The sequence below is a fragment of the Hyaena hyaena genome, unplaced genomic scaffold (assembly GCF_003009895.1).
Source record: "Hyaena hyaena isolate Hyena2069 unplaced genomic scaffold, ASM300989v1 scaffold_8, whole genome shotgun sequence".
Taxonomy (NCBI): Eukaryota; Metazoa; Chordata; class Mammalia; order Carnivora; family Hyaenidae; genus Hyaena; species Hyaena hyaena.
In genome coordinates, this window is record NW_024080640.1 from 146920 (window position 1) to 171723 (window position 24804).

The following is a 24804-nucleotide window of genomic DNA, read 5'->3' on the forward strand; positions in this document are numbered from 1 at the left end:
CAGAGAACAAACCGGTGCTTGTTACAGGGGAGGCAGGTGGGGGCATGGGCAAAATGGGCAAAGGGAAGTATGAATAAATAAGTCATGGGGATGAAAGGTAGAGCATAGGCAATATAGTCGGTGGTATCATAACAGGGTTGTATGATGACAGATGGTAGCTACACTTCCGGTGAGCACAGCATAATGTATAGAGTTGTCGAATCACTGTGTTGTACATCTGAAACTAATGTAACTCTGTGTATCAACTACTTTTTTAGAAAACAGAAAAGAAGAAAAATATGCTACCATCGTATACATTCTGACCTAGAGTGACATCCATATAAATCATGACATCACGAACAGAAAACTAACAGTAGTTTCAGCTACTAACTCCAGACTGGAAGTCTTGTGGCTGATCCTTTGCACTTGGCTGCTGATCTGTAATTGAGCTGCTTCTCACTTGGACAATTATATACATTGTGCCCCACAGGTTGTGGCTACAGAGACTTGCTTATTTAATGATGGTTAATAATCCTCTCAAGAAAAACCACATACCAAGTATGTGGCAATAAAATTAAATATTAAATAAAATAGTTCATGGTATTTATCTTACATCCAATGTAAGATATCATTTTTGTCTGACATTTTTCTTAAGTCATTAATTAACTCCCTCTTCATTTCTCTTAGAATTCATGTTTGGTTTGCCTATTTCATAGAGGATACTATTAAGAAAATACTGATCAGGAAGGATTGAGGGAAACTCACCAACTCAGGTAGAGTTTGTGATTCTGTGATTATAAACAAAATTAAGGCACTATCAAACTTCCTTCCTGGCCTAGGACTTTACAGTTTTGCATTAGTAAAACAAGAGTTACTGACTCCTCCAGAATCCTAGAGAATTTGTGAAGAATCCTGCAGATCTTTAATGTAGATTTTCTCAAACACACAACATATACTTGACAAGAAAATTGAAAACTCCTATTTAAACATTTCTCCTCTGAAAAGCTTTCTGCTAATTGTACCTGCTTAAAATTACTCATGATATCTCCCTTCTTTCAGCACTGTTGCCTCAAATACAGACTGTTCTGATGTGCTCTACCTCCTTCTCTGCACCTTCAGTAGGCACACAGTTCTCTTCCTCTCTCAGGAAGATCGGAGAGAACTGTATCTTTTGATAATCAGTCTCCTGCTGTTGAACCACTTGTCCCCACCCGCCTGCCTCGGAGTTTCTACTTTCTTTTTAAAATTTTTTTTAACGTTTATTCATTTTTGAGAGATGGAGAGAGACGGAGCACGAATAGGGGAGGGGCAGAGAGAGGGAGACACAGAATCCAAAGCAGGGTCCAGGATTTGAGCCGTTAGCACAGAGCCCGACATGGGGCTTGAACCCATGGACCGTGATATCATGACCTGAGCTGAAGTTGGACACTTAACCCCCTGAGCCACCCAGGCGCCCCTTGCAGTCTCTACTTTCAAAGCCCTAAGCAACATTTCCCTTGACACCTCTTGAGTTGGATTATGAAGAAAAAGTTCTTGGAATACATATCTATACTTCTTTCTTTCTTTCTTTCTTTTTCTTTCTTTCTTTCTTTCTTTCTTTCTTTCTTTCTTTCTTTCTTTCTTTCTTTCTTTTTTTCTTTCTTTCTTTCCTTTCTTTCTTTTCTCCCTTCCATCCTTCCTTCCTTCCTTCTTTTCTTTCAGTACACCTTTCTTCTAACAATATAGAGACACCTTATTTTTTATGCATTATTCATTACATTTATTTACTCAGCAAATGTTTATTGAGTGCCAGATACGTGCCTGCCATGATTTAAGGCTGTGGAATACATAAGTGAAAATAACAAAAATCTCTGCCTTTGTGTAGCTTCTGCTTTATTGGGAAAAATGGAAGGGAAGACTGTTAATAAAATAAAAGGGATATTAAAGTATATTAGAAGGTTATAGATGCTTTGGGGGGAAATGTAAAATAGATTTGGGCAAGAGTGGAGATTTGCAGTTTTAATTAGGGTAGTTAGGGCAGCTTTACTGAGAAAATGTCATTTATAGCAAGAGTTTGAAGGTGATGATGAAAGTATCTGGTGATATTCAACAATTTGAAGGTGATGATGAAATATAATGTAATTTATTATATTATAGATAGAAGTAACAATGGGTGTGAAGTCCTAAGGGAAGAAGACCGTGCTTCAGAAACAACAAGGAGGCTAGTATGACTGGTGCAGGGCAGCAAGAAGAAGAAGGCAAGGAATCCGATCAGAGAAGGAACATGGCAGGGGTAAAATCTAGGGAGGAGGGGATCACATTATTTCAGACCTTAAAGGTCTTTAGACAGACTTAAGCTTTTACTATGAATGAATGGGAAAGCTACTGGTTGATTCTTTTTTTTTTTTTTTTTTTTTTAATTTTTTTTTTTAATGTTTTATTTATTTCTAGGAGAGAGAGAGAGGCAGCGTGAGCAGGGGAGGGTCAGAGAGAGAAGGAGTCANGAGAGGCAGCGTGAGCAGGGGAGGGTCAGAGAGAGAAGGAGTCACAGACTGAAACAGGCTCCACGCTCTGAGCTGGCAGTCAGCACAGAGCCCGACGCGGGGCTCGAACCCACGAACCGCGAGATCATGACCTAAGCGAAAGTCGGACCCTTAACCAACTAAGCTACCCAGGCGCCCCTACTGGTTGATTCTTAGGAAAACTCACAGGATCTGATATCTGTTTAAACGAAGTCACTTTGGCTACTGGTTTGAGAACAGACTGGAGGCAAGTAGAAAGAGTAGTTGTGAGCTCAGTTGAGATTCTTGGAATTAATGTGAAAGATGTAGGTGATGGTGACAGGATCAAGATGGTAGCCGCAGAGGAAATGAGGAGAGATCTGATTCTGTATGCATTTTGCTGGTAAAGCCAATAAGATTGTTGACATGTTGGATTTGAAGTATGAAGGGAAGAGAGGAGTCAAGGATGGCTCCATGGCTCTGGGTCTAATCAGCAGGTAAGGATGAAGTTGTCATGAGCTAAGCTGGGAATCACTGCAGGTAGAGAAAGTTTTCTGGGGAAACTCAGGAGTCTAGTTTTGGAACTGTTATATACAGCATCCTCTCTTCCTGTGGTAATGTGGGACTGTAAACTGACCACGTAACCTGAAAGTGAGCAAAACAATTTTAAAAACCAATGGGAAAATTATGAATGTGTCATGACCTTTAAAGGTTTTATCAAAACATTTAAAAACTATCTTATGATTATAAACATACAGGGACTTGAAAAAGTAGCAAAAATAATATTCAGGACACTATAAAACATTAGAAACATTGAAAACTAAGATGTTTATTTCCTATGAGAAAAACTTTGAACAGTGCTTGCTTTTCTCTTATATAGCTTACAATATGGAGCAAGCATCTTTTCTGTGACTTGGAAAATTGTCATAATCCTTTCCATGTTTGGATCCTTTGAACTTCCAATGTTGTGAAATTTCTGGAAGCTTTTTAATGTGAATTTCTTCACTGACATCATTTCCTCTGAGACATGTACATCTCTTCCATTACAACCACTCTCCTCCTTCATATCCATAAGATCATGACCTGAGCCGAAGTCAGACTCTGAACCGACTGAGCCACACTATGCAGCTGGTTTCCTTAGCGACCACTGCAGTAAGTTCTTCCTTAAAGGTTTTTTTTTTTTCCTCCAGTCTAAACTATGACAAGGATCTTGAGCAAAATTGGCTTTTATAAGGACATTGGTGGGATTTTCCCCTGAATTTGAAATCCTAAATCTCAGAGGTTAAGTGCCACTTCAAGGTCACTTAGCCCAACACTTCACTTTTTTTTTTTCTTTAAATTTATTTATTGAGTTTTGAGAAAGAGAGAGCGTGTGTGCATAAATGAGGGAGGGGCAGAGAGAGAGGTAGACAGAATCTGAAACAGGCTCCAGGTTCTGAGCTCTCAGCACAGAGCCTGACGCTGGGCTCAAACGCACACACCACAAGATCATGACCTGAGCCGAAGTCATGCTTAACTGACTGAGCTACCTAAGTGCCCCTTAGTCCAACCCTTTAATTTTGTAGTTACAGAATTTGAGACCAAAAAGGTTAGATGACTTAGGCAGAGCCGAAAGATTTCTTGGCAGAATTGCTTCTTCAACGCTTGGTCTGTCTTCCATGCCTTATGAAGTATACAAAGGATGCAAAGCACGTTTTATTTATTTATTTTTTTTAATTTTTTTTTTAATGTTTTACTTATTTCTAGGAGAGAGAGAGACAGCATGAGCAGGGGAGGGTCAGAGAGAGAGGGAGTCACAGACTCTGAAACAGGCTCCAGGCTCTGAGCCGGCAGTCAGCACAGAGCCCGACGCGGGGCTCGAACCCACGATCCGCGAGATCATGACCCAAGCGAAAGTCGGACGCTTAACCGACTAAGCCACCCAGGCGCCCCCAAAACACGTTTTAAATAACAGAGCTTGAAGCAATGCCTGCACAATTCCCAATGGAGGACTGAATGCTGAGATCCCCCAGGGCTGCTGAGCAGTTACATGTGGACTGCAGCTTCAGTACTGGTTGGGTTGGATTGCCACTGCAGTTGAGAGCTGCCATCACTCATCGCTGCTTTAAGCTACACAATGAATTTTTGACAGTGAAGAGCCTGAACTCTCTCTGTAAACAAGAAGTATAGGACATGAGTGAACTAAGGCTAAGTTCCTGAAGGGGGAGGAAGATGCTGAAAGCATGTTGGTATTTGGATCAATAGCCCATGACTTCCCTCCACACAAAGAATGGCAGTAAACACCTTCCTAGACATAACACTGAGCCATGAAAGACCAGGACTATTTATCTTTATGCACAGATTCTCAAGGTATGTGTAGTATGTGAAGGCAATTACAGATTGTTTAGGCTACAACTTGTTAACTCAGAGCACACCACACAACTAATGAGGCCAAGGTCACAAGTTTATGTATTTGAGGACAAGTTTAATGTCATTCTGTTCATGCCCTCTGACTGCAACCTGCTACAGCTGTTAGGGAACAACTTGAGACCTTGTTCTTCTGTCAGAAAAAAACTTAAGATCATTTATATATTGGCATTGGATTCATTCTTTTCCTGATTACGTCACTTAATTTGTACTCAGCTCATGAGAATCAGATGGTTTAGTTTCACTTCATTTTAGACAGTTAACCTAGTTGTATAATGTAAATGCAGTATAACCTGCATTTAATAATTAGAAGAAAAAAATCAAATTTTAGATTTTAAGACAAAACAAAATACATAGGTATTTATGTATTCCTTCTGACTTTAGGATCACCTTAGCATATATGTTTGACCCATCAAAAATGCAGTCAAGATTGACACTGCAACTGGATTTAGCAAATGTTTTACCTCTCTTTTTAAAGCAATTGCTAAAAGAGAAGGAAGAGAAAGAGGATTAAAATCAAATGAGAAGGGGATGAGAATAGAAAGAAGATATGAGAGTCCCAAATAAATTATTTTACATTTTCTTCTCTTTATAGTTTTACCTTAAGTGTACATATAGTTCATTTGAAAGTGTATTTAATCTAGTGTCTAGTTGTGTTAGTGTTAAGTGGGAAGCCAGGGAGATAGTGAATCAATTCCCCATCAACATCTAGCAAACACTCCTGCTAAATTTTAGTTAGTTGTTCATGTACCTTTATTTTTCCATGTATATTTTATGATAGCTTTATCAAATTTCACAAAACAATCTCAGTGAAAAGTTTACAAATTAATTTTATGAAAATAGACATCTTTATAAAATCAATTTATACCATCCAAGAGCGTGTCTCTGCATTTATTCAGACCATTTCCTATGTCCTTCATTATAATTTCAAAAGTTTTCTTCATTCTCTGTTAACGTAATTCCTGTGGTTTGCTTTATACAAATATTTAGGCTTTAAAATTTTAATATGAAAATATATTTTCTGTCACCTTTAAATTGCTTTCTAAACTCCTGCACACTGTTGGTATAATGATTAAGCCAAACAAAGTTGGAACATTCTTTGAATAATTATTTAAGGCCTTACTGTAGAGATGGAGCCCAAAAGTAGAGGACAACCCCTGAGACATGAATTCAGTACAATCTTGAAGCCTTTCCTGAGACTGCCAATTGGCTTTGGATTTGAGAGTTGTAACATATCCCTGGTTTGGGTGGACACATTATTGACAAATGAAAAACAAATCTAGTTCCTGATGAAATTAGCATAATATAACCCTGCGTGCACTGGTACGACTGATGTGAAGATGGCTAATTATAGGTTTAGACTGAGGAAAACATATCCATTTATGTATATTAGAAAATGTACAAATAAAGATGACCAAACCGTAAATCCAGAGAATTGGAAGGCAGGAGGTTGTTCTAAACCTATGCTGATACTTTGATACTTTTTTTTTTTTTTTAAGAAGTGCAGGGCAACTGGATGACTCAGTTGGTTAAGAGTTAGGCTTCGCCTCAGGTCATGATTTCATTCAGTCATGATCTCATGACCTGTGGGTTTGAGCCTTGCACTGGGCTCTGTGTTGACAGCTCGGAACCTGTAATCTGCTTCAGATTCTGTGTCTCCCTCTCTCTCTGACCCTCCTCTGGTCACATTGTGTCTCTCAAAAGTAAATAAATGTTAAAGAAAATTTAATGAAAAAAATACTTTTTAAAGAAGTGAACTGACAAATATCTCCTGTTAATGGTAGTTGAGAGCCAAAAAAATAAGGATACTTTAATAAAAAAGCAGTGCTACTAAAACTCTGAGGTAGTAAATCTGAAATGAGAAGGCCACATATTTCAGTATTTTATAAAGTGGTATTATAAGGTAAGCAAAACAAATGATTACTGAATTTATTGAAATAAAGTAAAACAATACATTAAAAATACTGAAGATATATTTTGTAAGGCCATTATAATAATTATATGGATGTTAACTTTGAAATCTCCATACTTCTAAGATGCTTTTTTTTAATTTATAATTTTCTTTCTTGCCCTCATTTTCTTCCATTGAGTTTTCTAATTAACTCCTACGTTTTTTTTTTTTAAATCAGGTATCATTTCAACTAGGAATCCTTATTAAAAAATCTTGCTTGATGGCCAAGCTTCAATTTTGCTGAATGATGCATGAATGAATGGGTAAAAAGATGAATACCAAGAAATGGAAGGCCTAGGAACTGACTCATGCCTTTTTTTCCTCTCCCTTCTACATTTCTCTTATCAATCCTCAAATCAAATTATCTGGTACTATGATTGATCTCAGCCAAGTTATGTAAAGACTATTTTACAAAAATCATTGACTATCTTAATATCATTTTTAAACCCCATTGTGAAGCATGGAAAAATTAGGAATGTAACATATCATTCACCTTTTAAAGGTGCTCAGAACTCAGAAGAAAGCAATGGCTATATAAAGATAAATGAAAAAATGAAAGGGAAGCAGAAAGTAAGCTTGATAAAGTGGGAATGATATTTCAGTTGATTACTTGCCAATCTCCGTAAAAAGGAGCTTTGGTTTTAGCATGAATTAAGAGACAGGAGGCAAGTTTGGGGCTAATTCAAGTAGTAAAGTTGGATGAGTTGCACAAATAAAGCCTGGATTCTCAAATGTTAGCAATCTCAACAAAAGGGTAAACTAGAAATAAACAGTTTTAAAAATCTGTTTATCGGAGTGAAAGAAATAGGATATTGGTCAAAGGAGACAAATTTATAGTTGTGCAGGATAAAACATTTGAAGTAGAAAAAACTTCCTAAAACTGATAAGGAATATCTGTAAAAAGCTAATAACAAATATCATATTTAAGGGTTAAACAATAGAACTAACAACTCTAGAGAAATCTAAAAATGTTCATTATCATTACTTCTATCTGATATTGTACTTGTGGTTTTAGGCAATGTAGTGTGACAAGAAAAAAACAAGAACTGTTTTAAAGAGAGAAAGGTAAAAAGGAAATGCTGTGTTAAAAACTGTAAGATTACCTTTGTAGGAAATTCAAGACTCTACAAATGAATTACTTGAGCTGTTAAGAGTGTTAGCAATCTCCCTGGATATATAGTTGATATAGAAAATTAAGATCACTCTTGTTTATTCATAACAAAGCATTAGAAAATGTACCAGAAACAGAATATAAGTAATACTAGCAATAACATATAGAATATACTTGAGAATAATTATAACAAAAGATAAGATCATTAATAAAAGATATTTAAAGGTACTTATCATTTAAGGAAAAATTTAAATAAAATCAAAAGACATTCTCAAAAAAGTTTTAAGTAAATGGAGAAATATCTATTATTATTGATAAGTAAATTCAATATTGTTAAGAAACTAATTACATCCAAGTAAATCTATAAATTCAGTTTAATTGCAAGAAAAATGCCGATAGTTGGGGCACCTGGCTCATTCGGTTAAGCATCGGACTTTGGCTCAGGTCATGATCTCACAGTTCCTGGGTTTGAGCCCATTGTTGGGTTCTGTGCTGACAGCTCAGAGGCTGGAGCCTGCTTTAGATTCTGTGTCTCCCTCTCTCTCTGCTCCTCTCCACCCCTCTCCCATTCAAGCTTTCTCTGTCGCTCTCTGTGTCTCTCTGTCTGACAAGTAAACATTTAATAAATGCTGGTAGTTTTTTTTATAGAATTTAACAAGGTGATTCTAATACTGTATGCATGCATCAAAGGACCAAGAAAAAAGGAAATATCCGAAGTGTCCATCAATAGAAAACTGGGCAAATAAAAATGTGATCCATTTAGAGAATGAAATAATTTGCAGCAATATATCAACAAGTCTACATGTATCAGTTTGGATAATGCCATAAATATAAATATGACCAAAAAGAAAAACAAGTCTCAGGAAGAAAATAGTAAAGTATAATTTCTATAAAATATTAAAAACTCATAAAGCATATATTATATTTGGAAAAGGGTATAAATACACATGCATGTATACATTAAAAAGATAGACAAGAACATCAGGGTAAAGTGGTCATTATTGCTGCTCACCAGTGTTTCTGGTTCCTGTGCCTTCTAAGTACATGGTAGCTCTACACTTTCTCATGCCTTTGGGGTTTAAGGGACCAGGTGATTTATTCCAGCTAATGATATGTTAGTTACAAGTAATATTTCTATTCAACTAAAGCATTTAATTGTTAGTGTGAGACTTCCCAGAGATCTCGCTTTTCTTACTAGCATGGAGGCTATTGAAATTCAAAATTATGGCTATGACCCTGAGTGTCCGCCTATATGGACTTTTACCATGAGTTAAGAAATAAACTGTTGCTGTTTTGCATGACTTTGATTTAGGAGATAGTTTATTATCCAGCCTATCCTGACTGATGTACAGATGTAATTAGCTCTGATGTGATTGTGGAGAGATAGTATATAGATTTGCTATAACTTTAATGTTTTATTCCTTAAGTGGAATTATGAATATAGTTTTCATTATTTTTTTCTCAACTTTATTTGGTTTGATTGAAACACTTGACAAAATAACAAAATGAAATATTCAGTAGACCTTACCTTTAAAAAAATTGATAAGAGGTTGTGCAGTGAAGTAGGGAATGTCCATATATTTGGAATTAGTACTTCTGATATACTTTAGAACTTCCCCCTGCCTTTTCCTTCTTCTCCGTTTTCTTTCTCATTTAGTCTTTTCACCTCCTTCCCACACCATCTCTTAGACTTAAGAAAATCCAGAGTAAGCATCGTTCTTCCTTATGAAGCAGCATGTTTTATCCATGGCTCCTTGTTCAGGAATATGGGGTCAACTGCTAAATTGGAACCCACACAATTTCAAAAAAATGAAAACCCATTACAAGGTAGATGGATGATGATGATGACGACGACGACGACGATGATGATAATGTTGATGATTTACAAGCAGTAATCCAACTGAAAGAAATTGCAAATGATAAAGTTTTAGTGTACCTCAGGGAGACCATAAGGAGATTTTAGGACTATTCTTGAATAACATTTCATATTATGGGTAGAAAAAATATCCAGTTTAAAAGTGCTTCAAGAAATAACAAAAGCAGAGAAAATTTGTTAATAATACAACTACATTTCAGAAGATGAATATATTTAAAAAAGAAAACGAGCTTTTAGGTCACGAAACACTCCTTCACTCTGTGGAACGCAGCTGAAGCAATGTTAATTACTTGCTTTCTACTCAGAATACTTCAATTTATTTTTATGGTATTACATTATTGTGGTATCTGAACTGAATAAATAATAGAATATTAGTTCCCCATAGCAAATTAAGAAAGAAATCAGTATAAGAGATAAGAGCAGTTATACAATCCATTCATGAATCATATTTATTAGCTTCTCAGGAGGGACTTCTATTTAAAAATCAATACTTTCTTCCCAATATGCACAATTACCTAGAAATTAGGTATATTGTGCATGGAAGGTTTTTCATAGGAAGTTTTGCTATAATGTAGTAGTTAAGGACATAACTTTGAAACCTGACTAACCTGTATTCTATTTGGGAAGACTTTTATCTCTTCTGTTCTGAATGACAGGCTTGCTGGATAGAGGATTCTTGGCTGCATATTTTTTCTGTTCATCACATTGAAGATTTCCTACCATTCAAATCAGGCCTGCCAAGTTTCAGTAGATAGGTCTGTAACCACACTGATAGGTAACACTTTGTATGTTAGGGCCCTTTTATCCCTAGCTGTTTTCAGAATTCTTTGTCCTTATATTTTGCCAGTTTCACTGTGATATGTCATGCAGAAGATCGATTCAAGTTATGTCTGAGGGGAGTTCTCTGTGCCTCTTGGATTTCAACATCTGTTTCCTTCCACAGATTGGGGAAGTTCTCAGCTATAATTTGTTCAAGGACTCCTTCAGCGCCTTTCCCTCTCTCTACCTCTTCTGGAATTCCTATGATATGGATATTGCTCCGTTTGATTGTATTGCTCAGCTCTCGAACTCTCCTTTTGGGTTCCTGGATCATTTTATCTCTCTTTTTCTCGGTTTCCTCTTTTTCTATAATTGTGTCTTCTAATTCACCTATTCTCTGCCTCTTCGATCTGTGCATTGGACATCTCCATTTTATTATGCATCTCATTTATAGCATTTTTTAATTTATCACAGCTATATTTAAGCTCCATAGTCTTTGTAGCAATAGTTTCTCTGATGTCTTCCATGTCTTTGTCAAGCCCAGCTATTAATTTTATGACTATTGCTCTAAATTCTTGTTCAGTGATGTTGCTTATATCTGTTTTGAGCAGTTCTTTAGCTGTCATTTCTTCCTGGAATTTCTTTAGAGGAGAGTTCTTCTATTTAATCATTTTGACTAGCTTTCTGTCTCTTGTTAGTTTTAAAAGCTTGTTATGCACTCTGCACCTGCGAATACTGCTGTATTAAAGAAGGCTCTTTGACTGTCCAGGGCCTGTCCTTTCAGGAAATGTTCTTTGAATGGTGTCTCTTGGTCTCTCTTGTTGAGACTTTGGTTGTTTTATTTCCCTACTCATAGTGGTATTCAGGACTCTCCACCATGTGTACTTTGGTTTGTTTCTTGAGGTAGCCCTGGCAAGAAAACAGACAGACAAACACACAGGAAAAAAGGCACACAAATGCACAGACAAATCTAATAAACACTCAAACCGAAAGGGAAAAAGAAAAAAAAAAAAAAAAGAAGGGGAAGAAAAAGGAGGAAGGAGGAAAAACAAATAACAAAAATAAAAATAAAGTAAAAAATGAAAAAGAAGAAAAGAAAAGAAAAAACCAAAAGACAAAAACAGTCTAAAAGCATAAAACCAGAATTCCCAGCTACAAATAAAGAGCCAGGTGTAAGCAGTGCTGATGGAAGAGCATAAACAAAGAGAGAAAAGACAGGGTGGGGAGGAAGCGAAATTGGAAATGACCTGGCAGAGAGACTAAGAGGCTTAATTCAGAGAGAAAGAGGAGAAATGGTAAGGGACGAGGAGAAAAAAATGAAGAAAGTGTTACTCAGAGAAACTATATAGTCTGATTACTCGAGAGAGAGAGAGGAAGGTAGCAGTGGAGGTGTAGAGTATACATCTAGAGAATGGATTAAATGTGACTGTTTAAGCAAACCAGTGACCAGAGTGCCCAGTCCAGCAGAGTGGAGGGATACGAATGACACAAGGGAAAATATATCTGAATAGAAAGAATTGATCTAGAATTAATTACGGCAGTGCATCCATGTTGGTCTTGCCCCTGGCTCAGGTAAAGAAAAAAAAGCAGCTCTCTAGTGGGGATGGGCGTGGTTTGATGTAGTCGGGTCTTAGCCTCCACTGCATCCTGCAGGTCACGCCCTGAGGTTCCACCCTGGTGGTTGTTGGGAGAAAAATGGCGGTGTCCCAGTCCTCTCTCGAACCAAGCGTTGCAACTCACTCTTTTGGGTCTGATCTCCGTGTGCCATGGGCGTAGCCAAGGTGGGCCATGCTCTATGTCCCAAGCTACCTTCGTTTCCAGATCTTAATCAGCAGGCCCCATTGAAATATAAACCCACAGGTGAGTCCCTGTGAGAGGCAGTTTTAAGCCTCTCGCCTCCCCACTGGGAATGGAGCTGCATCAGAAGAGCGGTGGAGTGGCTTCAGGTGCGCCACTTCCCCTCCAGGTCGAGTAGGGGAGGAGAGGATTGGTTTCTCCCGGCCCGGCTTGCCTGGGACCAGTGCGTCCCACTCAAGGTCAGCTGCACAGCTGGAAACCAGATCCCTCTGTGTCTCAAGGTGAGGTTTTTCTCTTCCCCAGGGACAGGGACAGTTCCCTGAGCAGTTTTAGCCGCTCTTTCTTTTCCCTTCGACTTACCATGGCTCCCCGCAAAGGGGGCTCCCTCCATGTCTCCAGTCCCCTCTTTTTATCTTCCCCAGTTGCACTCATGCTATAAGGTTTTCTCAGTGGACGCTGTCTCCTTTTCCTCCCAAACTCCTGGATTCTGTAAGGGTTCCTATGGCTTCAGGCCTTCTCTGTTTGAGAGATGGGGGTGACTGAAATGTACAGAGTTCCCTACTTCTCCGCCATATTGCCTTTCCCGACTAACCTGTATTCTAATCCCATAACTTGCTTGCTATAAAATCTTAGGCAATTATCTTTTTATACTCACATAAGGAATACAGCATTTTATTCAGGTGTTTTGGGAATTGAATAAGTTACAAAAGTGCTTATCATAGAAGCTTGCACATGATAATTGTTAAATAATTGACATTAACATCATCACCACCACCACCACCATCATCATCACCGACCGTGAATTAGATGTTGTTATTACTGGGTCACATTCAAGGAAACTGGGGGTCTGAGAGGTTAGTTAAAGGGTCAAATTTCATATAGATACAAGGAGCAAACTCTAGAATTGTCTAATCTTCTATACCCTTGTAGAGCCAGATTATTAGTTTATAATTTGAATATGCATCTAAAACTGTCAGTAGAACTTTTGAGTAATATATGCAAAAATCAAATACATACAAGTAAGTACAGTATTATTTTCTGAGGGAAAAAATGTGACCATGTTATCTGAAACTTTGTTTGGAGAAACCTATAATTTTTATTTACCAGTCTAATCAAGGCTGAAATATTAAGTTTCAGCTTCCTTAAGTCTTTTTAAATTTTTAAAAATGTTTTATTTATTTTTGAGAGAGAGATAGAGATAGTGTGAGCAGGGAAGGGGCAGAGTGAGAGGGAGACAAAATCTAAAGCAGGCTCCAAGCTCTGAACTGTCAGCACAGAGCCTGACGTGGGGCTCAAACCCATGAACCGTGAGATCATGACCTATGCCAAAATTGGATGCTTAACCAACTGAGCCACCCAGGTGCCCCTTAGCTTCCTTAAGTCTTAACTATCAGCTTCCTTATTTAAATAACTGGGTACCAGAGAGAAAAGAGAATACCCTCCATCCAATGATGGATGACTACCCCAAACTGAAGCTTCTCTAAGTGCCTGAATGCACCAGTGCACCTTTTGTTGTGTCATGGTTCATTCATTTTAACTCATTCACTATAAATATATATTAAATGCCTATTAAAAGCAGGGAAATGTATAAAGTCCTGGGCACGCAAAGACTCTATCTTTATGTTGAAGGGGCTCACTTTCCAAAATGGCAAGGCAATATTGAATCAAAACTCACAGCAGACTTAGTAGGTCTCTGATAGAGGTAAACAGTGTGTTCAACTTCCTTCTTGAAGTAAATGTCTGCAGAATTTCTGTGAATGATCTGAACAAAAATCTATTGTGCTTGAAGGTACAGAATGAGAAACAAAATAGTGTTTTCAGAGAAGGGCAAAAGTTAAAAACTGAGGGTGAGCTATACACCAGATATGTGAAAGTAAGGTAAAAATTGTCATAAAAGATGTTCTTAAATCTCACATCAGGTAGACTTCATATTTAAGGCCAAAGAGAAAAAAATAGAAATCAAGGATGGGAGTGACATGTTTAGATTTACATTTTGAGAAGTCATTATGTCTATAGCTTACAGGATGGTAAGCTGATACAACTTTTCAGCAATGCATGCAACTCTTCACTCATTCATTCAAGCATATGCTTATTCTTCAAATATAAGGTTTGCTTTCTTACTACATGTTGAACAATGTAGCACATGATGGAAGTAAGTAAAGAACAAAACAAGCATTCATTCTCTTTCTGCCCACAACCCTCTGTCACCCTTTTCCTCTTTCTCACAAAGCTTATTAAGAAGTGTCAGAGACTGATGATAAAGATTGGATAGCAAACAAAATAATCTAGTAGATAAATATAGTAAATCATATAAGAAATGATGAGAGTTTGAAATAAATCTCTAGCGGTAGAGGTCTAAAATTATGAATAAATATAAGCATTTAGAAGGTATAATTTATGGGACATGGAGGCAGATTGGAAGTAAGAAACAGAAGAGGAAAAAGCTTAAAAGAACTGTAAGGTATCAGTACTGACTTTTTGATGAAATCAAGCCACTGGTCTGCTGTGATTCGCAGGATTAGAATCATTAATTTATGCTATCTGCCATTGCTTCTATAGGTACATTTAGAAAGAAAGTGGATGTGTTTGAGTTTCTTGTACCAACGCTTATTGGCTCACACTCACCGAAGCTATAATGGACCCAGCACACAGCATGCCAGTCTGAGACCACTACCACCCCTGGCCTGAGGTGAGATAATCAGATTATTAGGTCTGGATCAAATCTGTTGGTCAGAGGGAGTGGCGAAAGTGGGAATTACAGAACATTTAAGAACATCCTGTAGGTGACGAAAGGATGTAACAGTGGAAGCCCAGAGCATGATCTGTGTACGCAGCCATGCCTACAGGTGTGGGTTTATATGGAAGAGATTTCTTTTTAAATCCTAGAAGCCAAGAGTCTTCAAATCATCCCAGATGCTCATATATGTGAATAAATATGTAAGATGTCAATAGCAAACTCTTCAATGTGGCCCCTTTGTGCAGTGTACATGCCCATACTTTAGTGGTAACCTTAGAACCAGAAATAACTCACAACTTTCTAATTCTTTTTATAATTTAGTCTGTAAACCTTTTTCTTAAGAAAATCTTTCTTGCTCAGCCAAAACCAAAATATTTGACAAAATCAAAATTTGGACAAATCTTCCATCCTTTTAATAACTCTGTGGTTTTGAAATTAGCTGCTTTCTCCAAAGCCAAGAAAATCAGAGATTTCTTTTCCATTCCTATTCACTTCCTCTTCTCCCTGACACTACCTTAGGTAAAGTTCACAGTTATAACATCTGTATAGATACAGAAGAGAGAGAGGAGGAATGAAAATGTGTTTGCATTCTTGTTTGGGTCAGTAATCCCAGTGTTTTTTTTTTTTTTAATATTTTTATTTATTTCTAGGAGAGAGAGAGACAGCGTGAGCAGGAATCCCACTTTGAATGGTACACACTGCTCTAGAATAATATAGTTTTCTCCTCTTACTTTACTAACCCCCTTTTTTTTCATCCACTTCTGTCTTTTCAAAGCCTTATATAGCAGGCCGCCATTAGGGAGGCAAGGGGGAATACCGCTACATTGGTATCCCACATATTGTGGAATTCGTTCACCTTAACCTTTCTCTCTCAAGAAGATCAGATGGCCATCTGCCTCTCAATTCTTTGTCATGTTGACATGTGGGAGGACAAGTTGCTATGGTAGCATCAGGACAGCATGTTCAAAGTTTGGCCACCATTTCTGAATGGTTTGGAAAGTCCTTAAAAGAAAAAAAAAAAATGATGATAGAAAGAAATGTCTAATAAGAGTAACATAGGACAGTACCCAATTTTATAAACTTGAGAAATAGAAGAATCTTTCTGGAGGGACAAATGGACTTTATAGCCCAAATGAGGGATAGATAGATGCAGAGATCATATATGCAAATATAAACTGGAAGTATAACTTTTATAGATTCATTCTAACTCTGATAATTTACACCCTCAAGGTAAGTTGCAATGAATATGAGAACTAATGTCCTAAATAGAATTTTGGACATAACTAATCTACACTTGCCATAAAAATGTTTTCTCTATTCAGGTTCAGTGCATCACTTTTGTAACCTGTAATATGTGGTCATTGATAGCCAAACTCCATAAAGCAAGGTGACCAAATAGTAATAAAGTGAGAACACCAGACAAAGTCTACAGGAGGTATTATTTCCATAAGGCATCCCTCGCTTTATTCCAGACCTGATGAACGTTTCAGGAAAGCCAGGGTTGCTTGAGTCACAGTAATTAAGTTAATTAACAAAAGTTAATGCAGCCTTTGAAGCATATGAAAATAATATATCAACTCAGAACATTTTGCTTCACTCTGGAAGCAGAAAGAGAGCACAAAAGTAAAACAATTATTGCATAGCTGGTAGGTAAATACCTCTTTGCTAACTTATCTACCTTGTGCCACTCTTTAAAGCGAACGTAACTCCAAATAAAGCTTGCATTTATCTGCTTTTCTTCAAAGTGTAAGAATAATTGTCTAAAAATATTTCTGAATCATTTTAATTCATAAAACTTCTTTTAGGAGTTCCTGTAATTCCGTATGGGTATGTGTTCATTTAACACTCATGTAGAGGGAATCTATATATTCCACAATGCATTAAGATTAGGTTAAGGAGTGTACACATGTGGATTCATTCAGTAAGCATTTCTTTCATGTGTACTAATAAATGTTTGCCAACACCAAAGAACGTGTGGACTAAAGGAGAGATAGTCACTTAATGCAAGTTAATAATATAAAATAAAATTTAAGAAACATAATAAGGCATTTATAAGTTCAGAAAAGGAGAGACACTGAGCAGAAGAGGGCAATTGAGAAAGCTTGGTTCTAATATTTCTATATATTTAGAAATATATTCTAAATTTGAACCATATTAAGTATAAGGGGTTATTCCAGGTAACATTGATAATAAAAAATATACCAGTAGCCAAGTTTTGTACAGGATATGATCAATGTTAATGAACAAGAATGCAATTAATGTGTGATAAATGCCCAATAAGTACAAGGGAAACAAGTTCTACAAACATTTTGAAGAAGCAAGTCGCCTGTTATAATGATGGAAGTTTAATGTTTTTTAAATGCGTATTTATTATTTTTGAAAGAGAGAAATAGAGACAGAGTGCAAGTGGGGGAGGGGCAGAACGAGGGAGACACAGAATCCCCAGCAGACTCCAGGCTCTGAACTGTCAGCACAGAGACCAATGTGGGGCTCGAACTCACGGACTGTGAAATCATGACCTGAGCCGAAGTCGGACGGTCAACTGACTGAGCCACCCAGGCACCCCTATAATAATGGAAGTTTTTATGTAGGAGGTAAGGTTTGGATCAAGCTCTTAATAATGGCTATAATTTGATAGAAATGGAGCATTTTAGTTAGAACTATTTTCGGCAGAATTCTGTTTATTTCAATGAAAGGTTTCTAAAGTTAGCACTTGACTTGGAGAAGCTACCAGAGTCTAGGGCGTAGGATTGGTTCCACCTGCTCAGAAATTTGATTTTGTCAGCAGTCCAAGAGTGGGTCAATTGCTGAGGTTGAGACTCACATTAATCAAGTTCACAGAGCCTGAAGTATAAATGAGAATATCAATTTATTAATTTACAACACAAGCGAAAGTACTTGGGAAGCAAACTTATAAGAAGTTTGTCTGGTGAACAACAAACCACCGCAAGAATGTAAAAGGATTTTTCTGTAAATATTCATCGGGTTATGTTAATCACTTAACTCTGCCTTCAGAAAAATTCCTGACAAAACTTACTGAATCTTTTTTGGTCTGCAGGTCAATCACTCGGCAGGGGAACGGGGAGGAGAGTGCTTATGCAATCATATGGATAGGCCATATTTTTGTCTTACTAGGTCCTACTGAAACATATTCTTTACTGGGGAGGGAATGTGTCTAATTTTGTTCCAAATTTGATATTGCTAGTAAATCCAGTTAGAAGTGTAAAATATTACAGTGTTTAGTTCACCACAAGGTAGTCTTTATTTAAAAGTAACATATGGTCATTATTGAAGATTGCAGAAAATCTTGAAGTGTTCAAAATAAAAAAAATGAAAATTTCCTTTCTCTATTCATGGCTTCCTTCATTTCTTTCCTCAACTGTACATATTGTTAGCAAGTTGGGGTGTATTTTTCCAGCACATATTTGCATGCATATGCAAATAAAAAAAGCATGTGCATATGCTGTTTTTTAATGTAATCAAATGACACGTACTGATCCCCAACTTGCTTTACACTTAATATAATTATGCATCGGGCGCCTAGGTAGCTCAGTCAGTTAAGCATCTCACTTCACCTCAGGTCATGATCTCATAGTTTGTGAGTTCGAACCCCACATCTGGCTCACTGCTATTAGTGTGGAGCCTGCTTCAAGTCCTCTGGATTATATATAATTTTCTTATAACTCACAGCTATAACTCATTCTTCATTAATAGCTCCATAGTATTGCACTGGAAGTATGTAGCTCATCTATGCGCCCAATTCAATACCCTTTTTATTTATTTAAGGAGCACTTGTGTGAGTAAATTGTATCACAGACTAATTTCCAAATGATGTATATATTTTATATTTTGAAATTTTGCACTTTACCTACAAAAATTGGTATAAAACATCTGTAAACTTCTGGCAAAGGGGGATGATAGCACAGATTTCCTCATGCTTTAAATAACATGGAATTTTATGTTTACAAAATTTGTCAGGTTATTTGGCAAAAAAACAGCTACATTTTGTTTTAATTGGCATATTTTAATTAAGTGAGGTGAGCTTTTATGTATATTATTAGTCATTTATATAAGCGTGTGTAAGACAGAGAGAGAGAACTGATTCTTCAGATCGTTTGACCATTTTATGTGGTTGTGTTTTTATTTATTTATTTTTTTTTTTTGAGATGTATCCGTTATTTAATTAGGTTCTTTGTAAGACATTTAGAACACCAGTTTGTGAGGGTAAACTCCATTCGTGAGAGAAAACACAGAGCGGAGGTAGCCCTGAAGCTGAGGAACAGCTTTGATTTTTGGCAGAATTTGCGAGTCCACAGCTTTCTGGTCAACCTTGCGCTGCTCTGTGATCTCATATTTCTCTTTCTCCGTGTCGAAGATCTCCCCTTCCTGGTGTCTGGGTTTACGCAGCTGCTTCTTCTTAAAGTAAGCATCAGTGAGGTGTTTGGGGATTTTCACACTGCTGATATCAATTTTGGTGGAGGTGGCAATGACAAATTTCTGGTGTGTTCTACGCAGAGGAACTCGGTTGAGGGACAGAGGTCCAGTCACAAGTAGCAAGCCACTGCTCAGCTGCTTCAGAAAAACCACCCTCTTGCCCCTGTGGCGCCCAGTGAGAATGATCAGGATGGTCCCAGGAGTGATGCTGGCTCGCAGTTTCCGCACGTGATGACTAAAAGGTTTTTTGCCGTGGCTCAACAACTTCCGAGGCACATCTTCGGTAGGATAATACCTGGGCATTTTGCGGAGTTTAACCACTCGGGTACCACCATTCTTGTCACCACCGACTGGTTTTGTGACCGTAGCAAGAACCTTCTCCTTCTTTTTCTTTTCAATCCTGGATTTAGCTGCTGAATACTTCCTCTTGTACATGGCTTTTCTCGAATACATAGCCGATCGGGAGTATCTGCCAATTCCTCGGACTAGGACCGGGTTTCGGCTGCAGTGGGGCTTCCCCTTCTTTGGGGTTTTAGCCTTGAGGTTGCCCTTCTTAACCTTGCCACCAGCATCAGTCTTCTTGGCTTCGGGTTTCTTCTTAGTATCCGGCTTCTCGGCTTTTTCGCCCGCCATCTTGCAAGATGGGAAAGAGCTATGTGGTTGTGTTTTTAAAAGAATTAAATCATTAATACTTATTTATACATTAAGGAAATTTTGCCATAGGTACTACAAACATTTCTCAGAGTTTATTGTTTTTAAATTTTGTTGATGGTGAATCATTTGGAATTTATTTTGTTAATAAAAGCAAGTGTCCAGCTCTTTTTCCTCAACATATAACTGGGTACCTTAATCCAGTTTATTGAGTAATGTGCTTTTCCATCACTGGGTTTTGAGAAACCTGTATTTATCATGTACTAAATATCCCATACACGTGGTTCTATTTTTGTCCTCTATTCTATTCCATTGATTTGTCAACCCCTAAGCCATTATTTCATGGTTTAATTAACACAGCTTAGTATATATTTAACAAGAATAGTTCTCTACCATTAAAAACTCGTCTTTGACTTTTTCTTCTTATTCTTACACATTAATTTAGACACATAAATTTTATCAAGTTTTTTCTTTAAGACTGAAATCAGTAAGTAGAATGAGAAAGGGGAGAAGAAGTGAGAATCATAAAGTAATTGATTTAGATATATTTAATATATATTTGAATTTACAGTGAGTTGATGTCACTATTTCTGTGCAACCACAATTAATCACTGGTTATTAAACTTTACTTTCATGTCTTTTTAAAAAATGTTTATTTATTTGTTTTAAGAGAGAGATAGAGCCCGCACAAGCACATGCACGTGAGCACTTGGGTGGGAGAGGGGTAGAGGGAGGGACAGAGAGAATCCCAAGTAGGCTCCATGCTGTCAGCTCAGAGCCTGATTGGGGGCTCTATCCCACAAACCATGAGATCATGATCTTAGTCGAAATCAAGAGTTGAACACTTAACTGACTGTGCCACCCAGGCATCCCTCTTTCCTGTCTTAATACAAATTTAAATTGTGTTTACATATATTCTGCAAATTTCCTGCTAGGTTTCTTCCTAGGTGTTTTGTACTTTATTGTCATTTGGAAAGGCTTTTGTTTCTATATAGGAAATATGCTTTTTGGTTAATTTTTAATTTGACCTGGTCACAGTACTGATTGCTTTTAGCTAATGGTCATCGTGAACTTTACTCTTTCCCTTTTTTCCCCCCAAATCTGTGCATCTGTCAGTGCTCTCATTAATGCTTCCTAAATACCAAGAACATTAAAATCTATTCTATTTTCTCTGTTGCTATAAACCATTCCCAATTTCAAATTTGTTATCGTGTATTCTCTAGGCTACCACATGCTCAATTTCATCCTTTATTAAGGTATGAATCTGTATATTTCACTTCCATATGTAAAACTCCTCAGTGATTTCGTATAACAAACATAAAAGAGAGGGGAAAAAAAGTCTAAAAGTCTGGGTTTCTCTAACTTTCACCAGTGTCTTCCAATCCTTATTTCTCCCTAATTGTCATTTCATAGCCTATAAACACCCATTCAGGCTCCCTAAGGTTTCTGTCTCTGTAGTTTGAACTTCCTAGAATATACCCTCAATCATCTCTCTTTTCCTTTCAATAGCTCTGATCACCCCCTATGGAGTAAGCAGGATGTCTTCCTCAAAGTTACTATAGCCCCAGACTGAATTGTATACATTTCCTCAGTGTCCCCATAAATCTCTGTTTAACCTGTTTCATATTACACTTTGCGTTATAACTGATTGTTATAATGCAGTTGTCAGCCAAATATATGAAATCTTTAAAAATAGATTCTGTTTCTCAGTTATCTTAGAATTCCTTGCATATGAATTTGGATGAATGAACGTAAAGATTAAATATTATTAAAGGCTTATTTTGTGTCAGACACACAATTTTAGGTGCTATATAAACAATAGTACAGTAAACAAAACACAAAAGTACCTGCCTTCTCTGATGTCACACTCTAGTGGATAAAGGTAGTCAATCAAAATAGTTATGTAAATATGTAGCATATCAGAAATTTGTAAAACTGAAATAAGTGGAGAATATACTATGTCACAGGCACAAAGTTTTACTTTGTAATGATACAATCATCTCAAAACTGATTATAGATTCAATTTTAAAAAGTCAAGTTTTATTTTCAGAATTGAGAAACTGATTCTCTATATTTCATAATAAAAATAAAATTTAATGAAAATTTCAAAGGTGGTAGAATTAATGGATGACAGATCTCGGTGGGGTTGAAAATTTTGTTTTTGTAAAGGTAGTAGAGGGAGTGAGTGACCTGAAAAAGGACATAAAACATAAAGTCAATTTATGATTATTATTAGATTTAATTAATATGAAAAACATTGAATTGCTTTAAAAAAAATGCATGTAAATTGCTACTCCCAGTTTCTGCTCTTACCTCTATGGCAGTGAAGTAGGATAATCAATTCATCCTGATTTGCCTGGACTTTCCCTGGAATCAGACAATGGGATAATTAGAGATTGGTAATGACAAATTTTAGAATATGTCCACAGACTTGGAAGTCTCATAAAGATCAAGAACAGGATTATTAAAGGTCACATATCTGAGAGTCCAGGTTATTGGGAGAAATCATCCAAATGAATATTAAAAAAACCAAGAATCGTGACAGAGGCAGTTTTGGAGGAAATAACAGTGAACCAGCTCGTAAAATCTTTAAAGGATGAGGAAGAACAATCTGAAGTTATGTGAAAAAGTGTTCCTCCTAATGTGGTACATAACTTGTTACTCATCCCTAGTGAGGTAAGAGCAGACATTAAGAGTAGCCATTTATACACTTTCTTAGCAAAGTGATAGCCTTGTTTTTAATATCCATTAAATCTATTAATAATAAAAAAATAAACTTATGTTTTATGCCCACTTTATTTCATTGTCTGTAATTTAATTTTTATTATATTTATTGATTTGAAATAGGGAAGGAAAAAAATACTGGCCCTTCCCCACAGATGGTTTGATAATCACTGGTATAGTTAACTGCAACTAGAAGGGGTTATAAGTAATATTCTCGGATGACATGAGAAAGCCGGTAGCCTATATGAAGAATAGAGAATGGTCCAAAAGTGTCAATGAAATAGGATGGTCAACGCATCCAAGTTTGCATGGGACTTTGCTGATTTTAGCACTGAAAATCCCAAATCCAAGGAAACTCCTAGGTCCTAGGCAAACCAGGACAATAGCAGAGAGGACATCTACTCAATCTCCACAGCTCATGGGACCTGTTATGAGATAGAAAGCCAACAATCCTTTCCAACCTTCTGATGTTCGTATGGAGGCCAGTGGTGGGGTTAGTCTCATCTGGAAAACCAGTGATTGTGTTGACTCTATTTAATCCCAGAGCACAAAAATTTCCTCATAACACCATAGAAACATTGGGGGAAATGGCTTCCTCCACAACATCTGGAGCACCCAACACCCTCCCTATTGTTGCCAAGCCCAGAGTGAAAGCAGAGGAAGTGCAGTTTTACCTGGAGCATGCACAGCATATTTTCTCTTCTACAGATGGCACAGGTCAGGTGCAGTAGTTAGCAATTCCGTTCTACACTATTACTGACCAAAAAATAGTTGAGTTGGTTAAACAATTAAAGTTGATTATTTTAGGTCAGCCCTTTTATAATGTTGAAACTTGATCATAGCCTCTCCTCATCCAAAGTCTAGTGTCGTACTTTAGCAATTCCCAAATCTTTAGGTCAGCGTGAACGAGATTAATACCACCCAAATTTGCCCAAAGAGATTTGCAATAGAAAGCCATTTAAATAATTTATAACAAGGACTGGATTTACGTACCATCTGGTAAATACATCTTATGTTGGGAAACTGACCTGAGAAGGTGAATTAAAATAAGAAAAGTTAGGGGCGCCTGAGTGGCTTAGTTGGTTGGACGTCCGACTTTCGCTTAGGTCATGATCTCTCGGTTCGTGGGTTCGAGCCCTGCGTGGGGCTCTGTGCTGACTGCCAGCTCAGAGCCTGGAGCCTGTTTCAAAGTCTGTCACTCCCTCTCTCTCTGACCCTCCCCTGCCCACGCTCTCTCTCTCTCTCTCTCTCTCTCTCTCTCTCCTAGAAATAAATAAAACATTAAAAAATTTAAAAAAAAAATAAAATAAAATAAGAAAAGTTAGCTTGCTGAATTTGGGATCAGAACATAGGTAATAAAGTCGCTTTAAGCAGCCATTCATCAAGCCCTAGAGGTTTGGTAAGACATTGTCCTAATAGATATAGCTGTCTAATGGAGGGAATATTTCTGGTGACTGGTGAGGACACCTTCTCTTCTGGATCATGCTGTAGAAACAATGACTGATTCTTACTAGCTTTCACTTTTCTAGATTCCATGGGGACTATCAACTTTCCATTTGCATTTGTTATTATAGCATTATCCATTCCACATTTCAACCTACAATTTCCAAGTTAGTAGATTATTTTTCTTTGATTACATTTTAGGATGCTGCTTCATGATGACACATAGAGAGGCATCTTTATCTTACCTCCAACATCTTAAAATAGCACCAGGGCATCAGCTTCCTCAGACAAGATATTCAGTAGACAGAATTGAACCTCAGGGATTGGCAGCTGATTCCACACAGGCAGTACACAAGCAGTCTTATAAATTCCTATCATAGAGAGTAGTGCTGTCTGACGTGTCCCTAAATTGAATGTCCTATCTTAATACTAATGTAATTACTTTTCTATAAATAA

General features: G+C 37.2%; 1 protein-coding gene and 1 long non-coding RNA gene across 3 annotated transcripts in view; one reads left to right on the top strand and one right to left on the bottom strand.

Moving 5' to 3' along the window:
• Positions 1–24804, top strand: part of LOC120239320 — a 147493-nt gene that overhangs the window by 37886 nt on the left and 84803 nt on the right. For both annotated transcript variants that reach the window (XR_005530405.1, XR_005530406.1), the window contains exon 2: positions 14919–15048. This is a non-coding gene — a long non-coding RNA (uncharacterized LOC120239320). The remainder of the gene's footprint in view (positions 1–14918; positions 15049–24804) is intronic.
• LOC120239304 (60S ribosomal protein L6-like) lies at positions 19262–20177 on the bottom strand. The gene has a single exon (XM_039243510.1). The coding sequence runs from the start codon at positions 20161–20163 to the stop codon at positions 19300–19302; it is 864 nt and encodes a 287-aa protein (XP_039099441.1). The 5' UTR covers positions 20164–20177; the 3' UTR covers positions 19262–19299.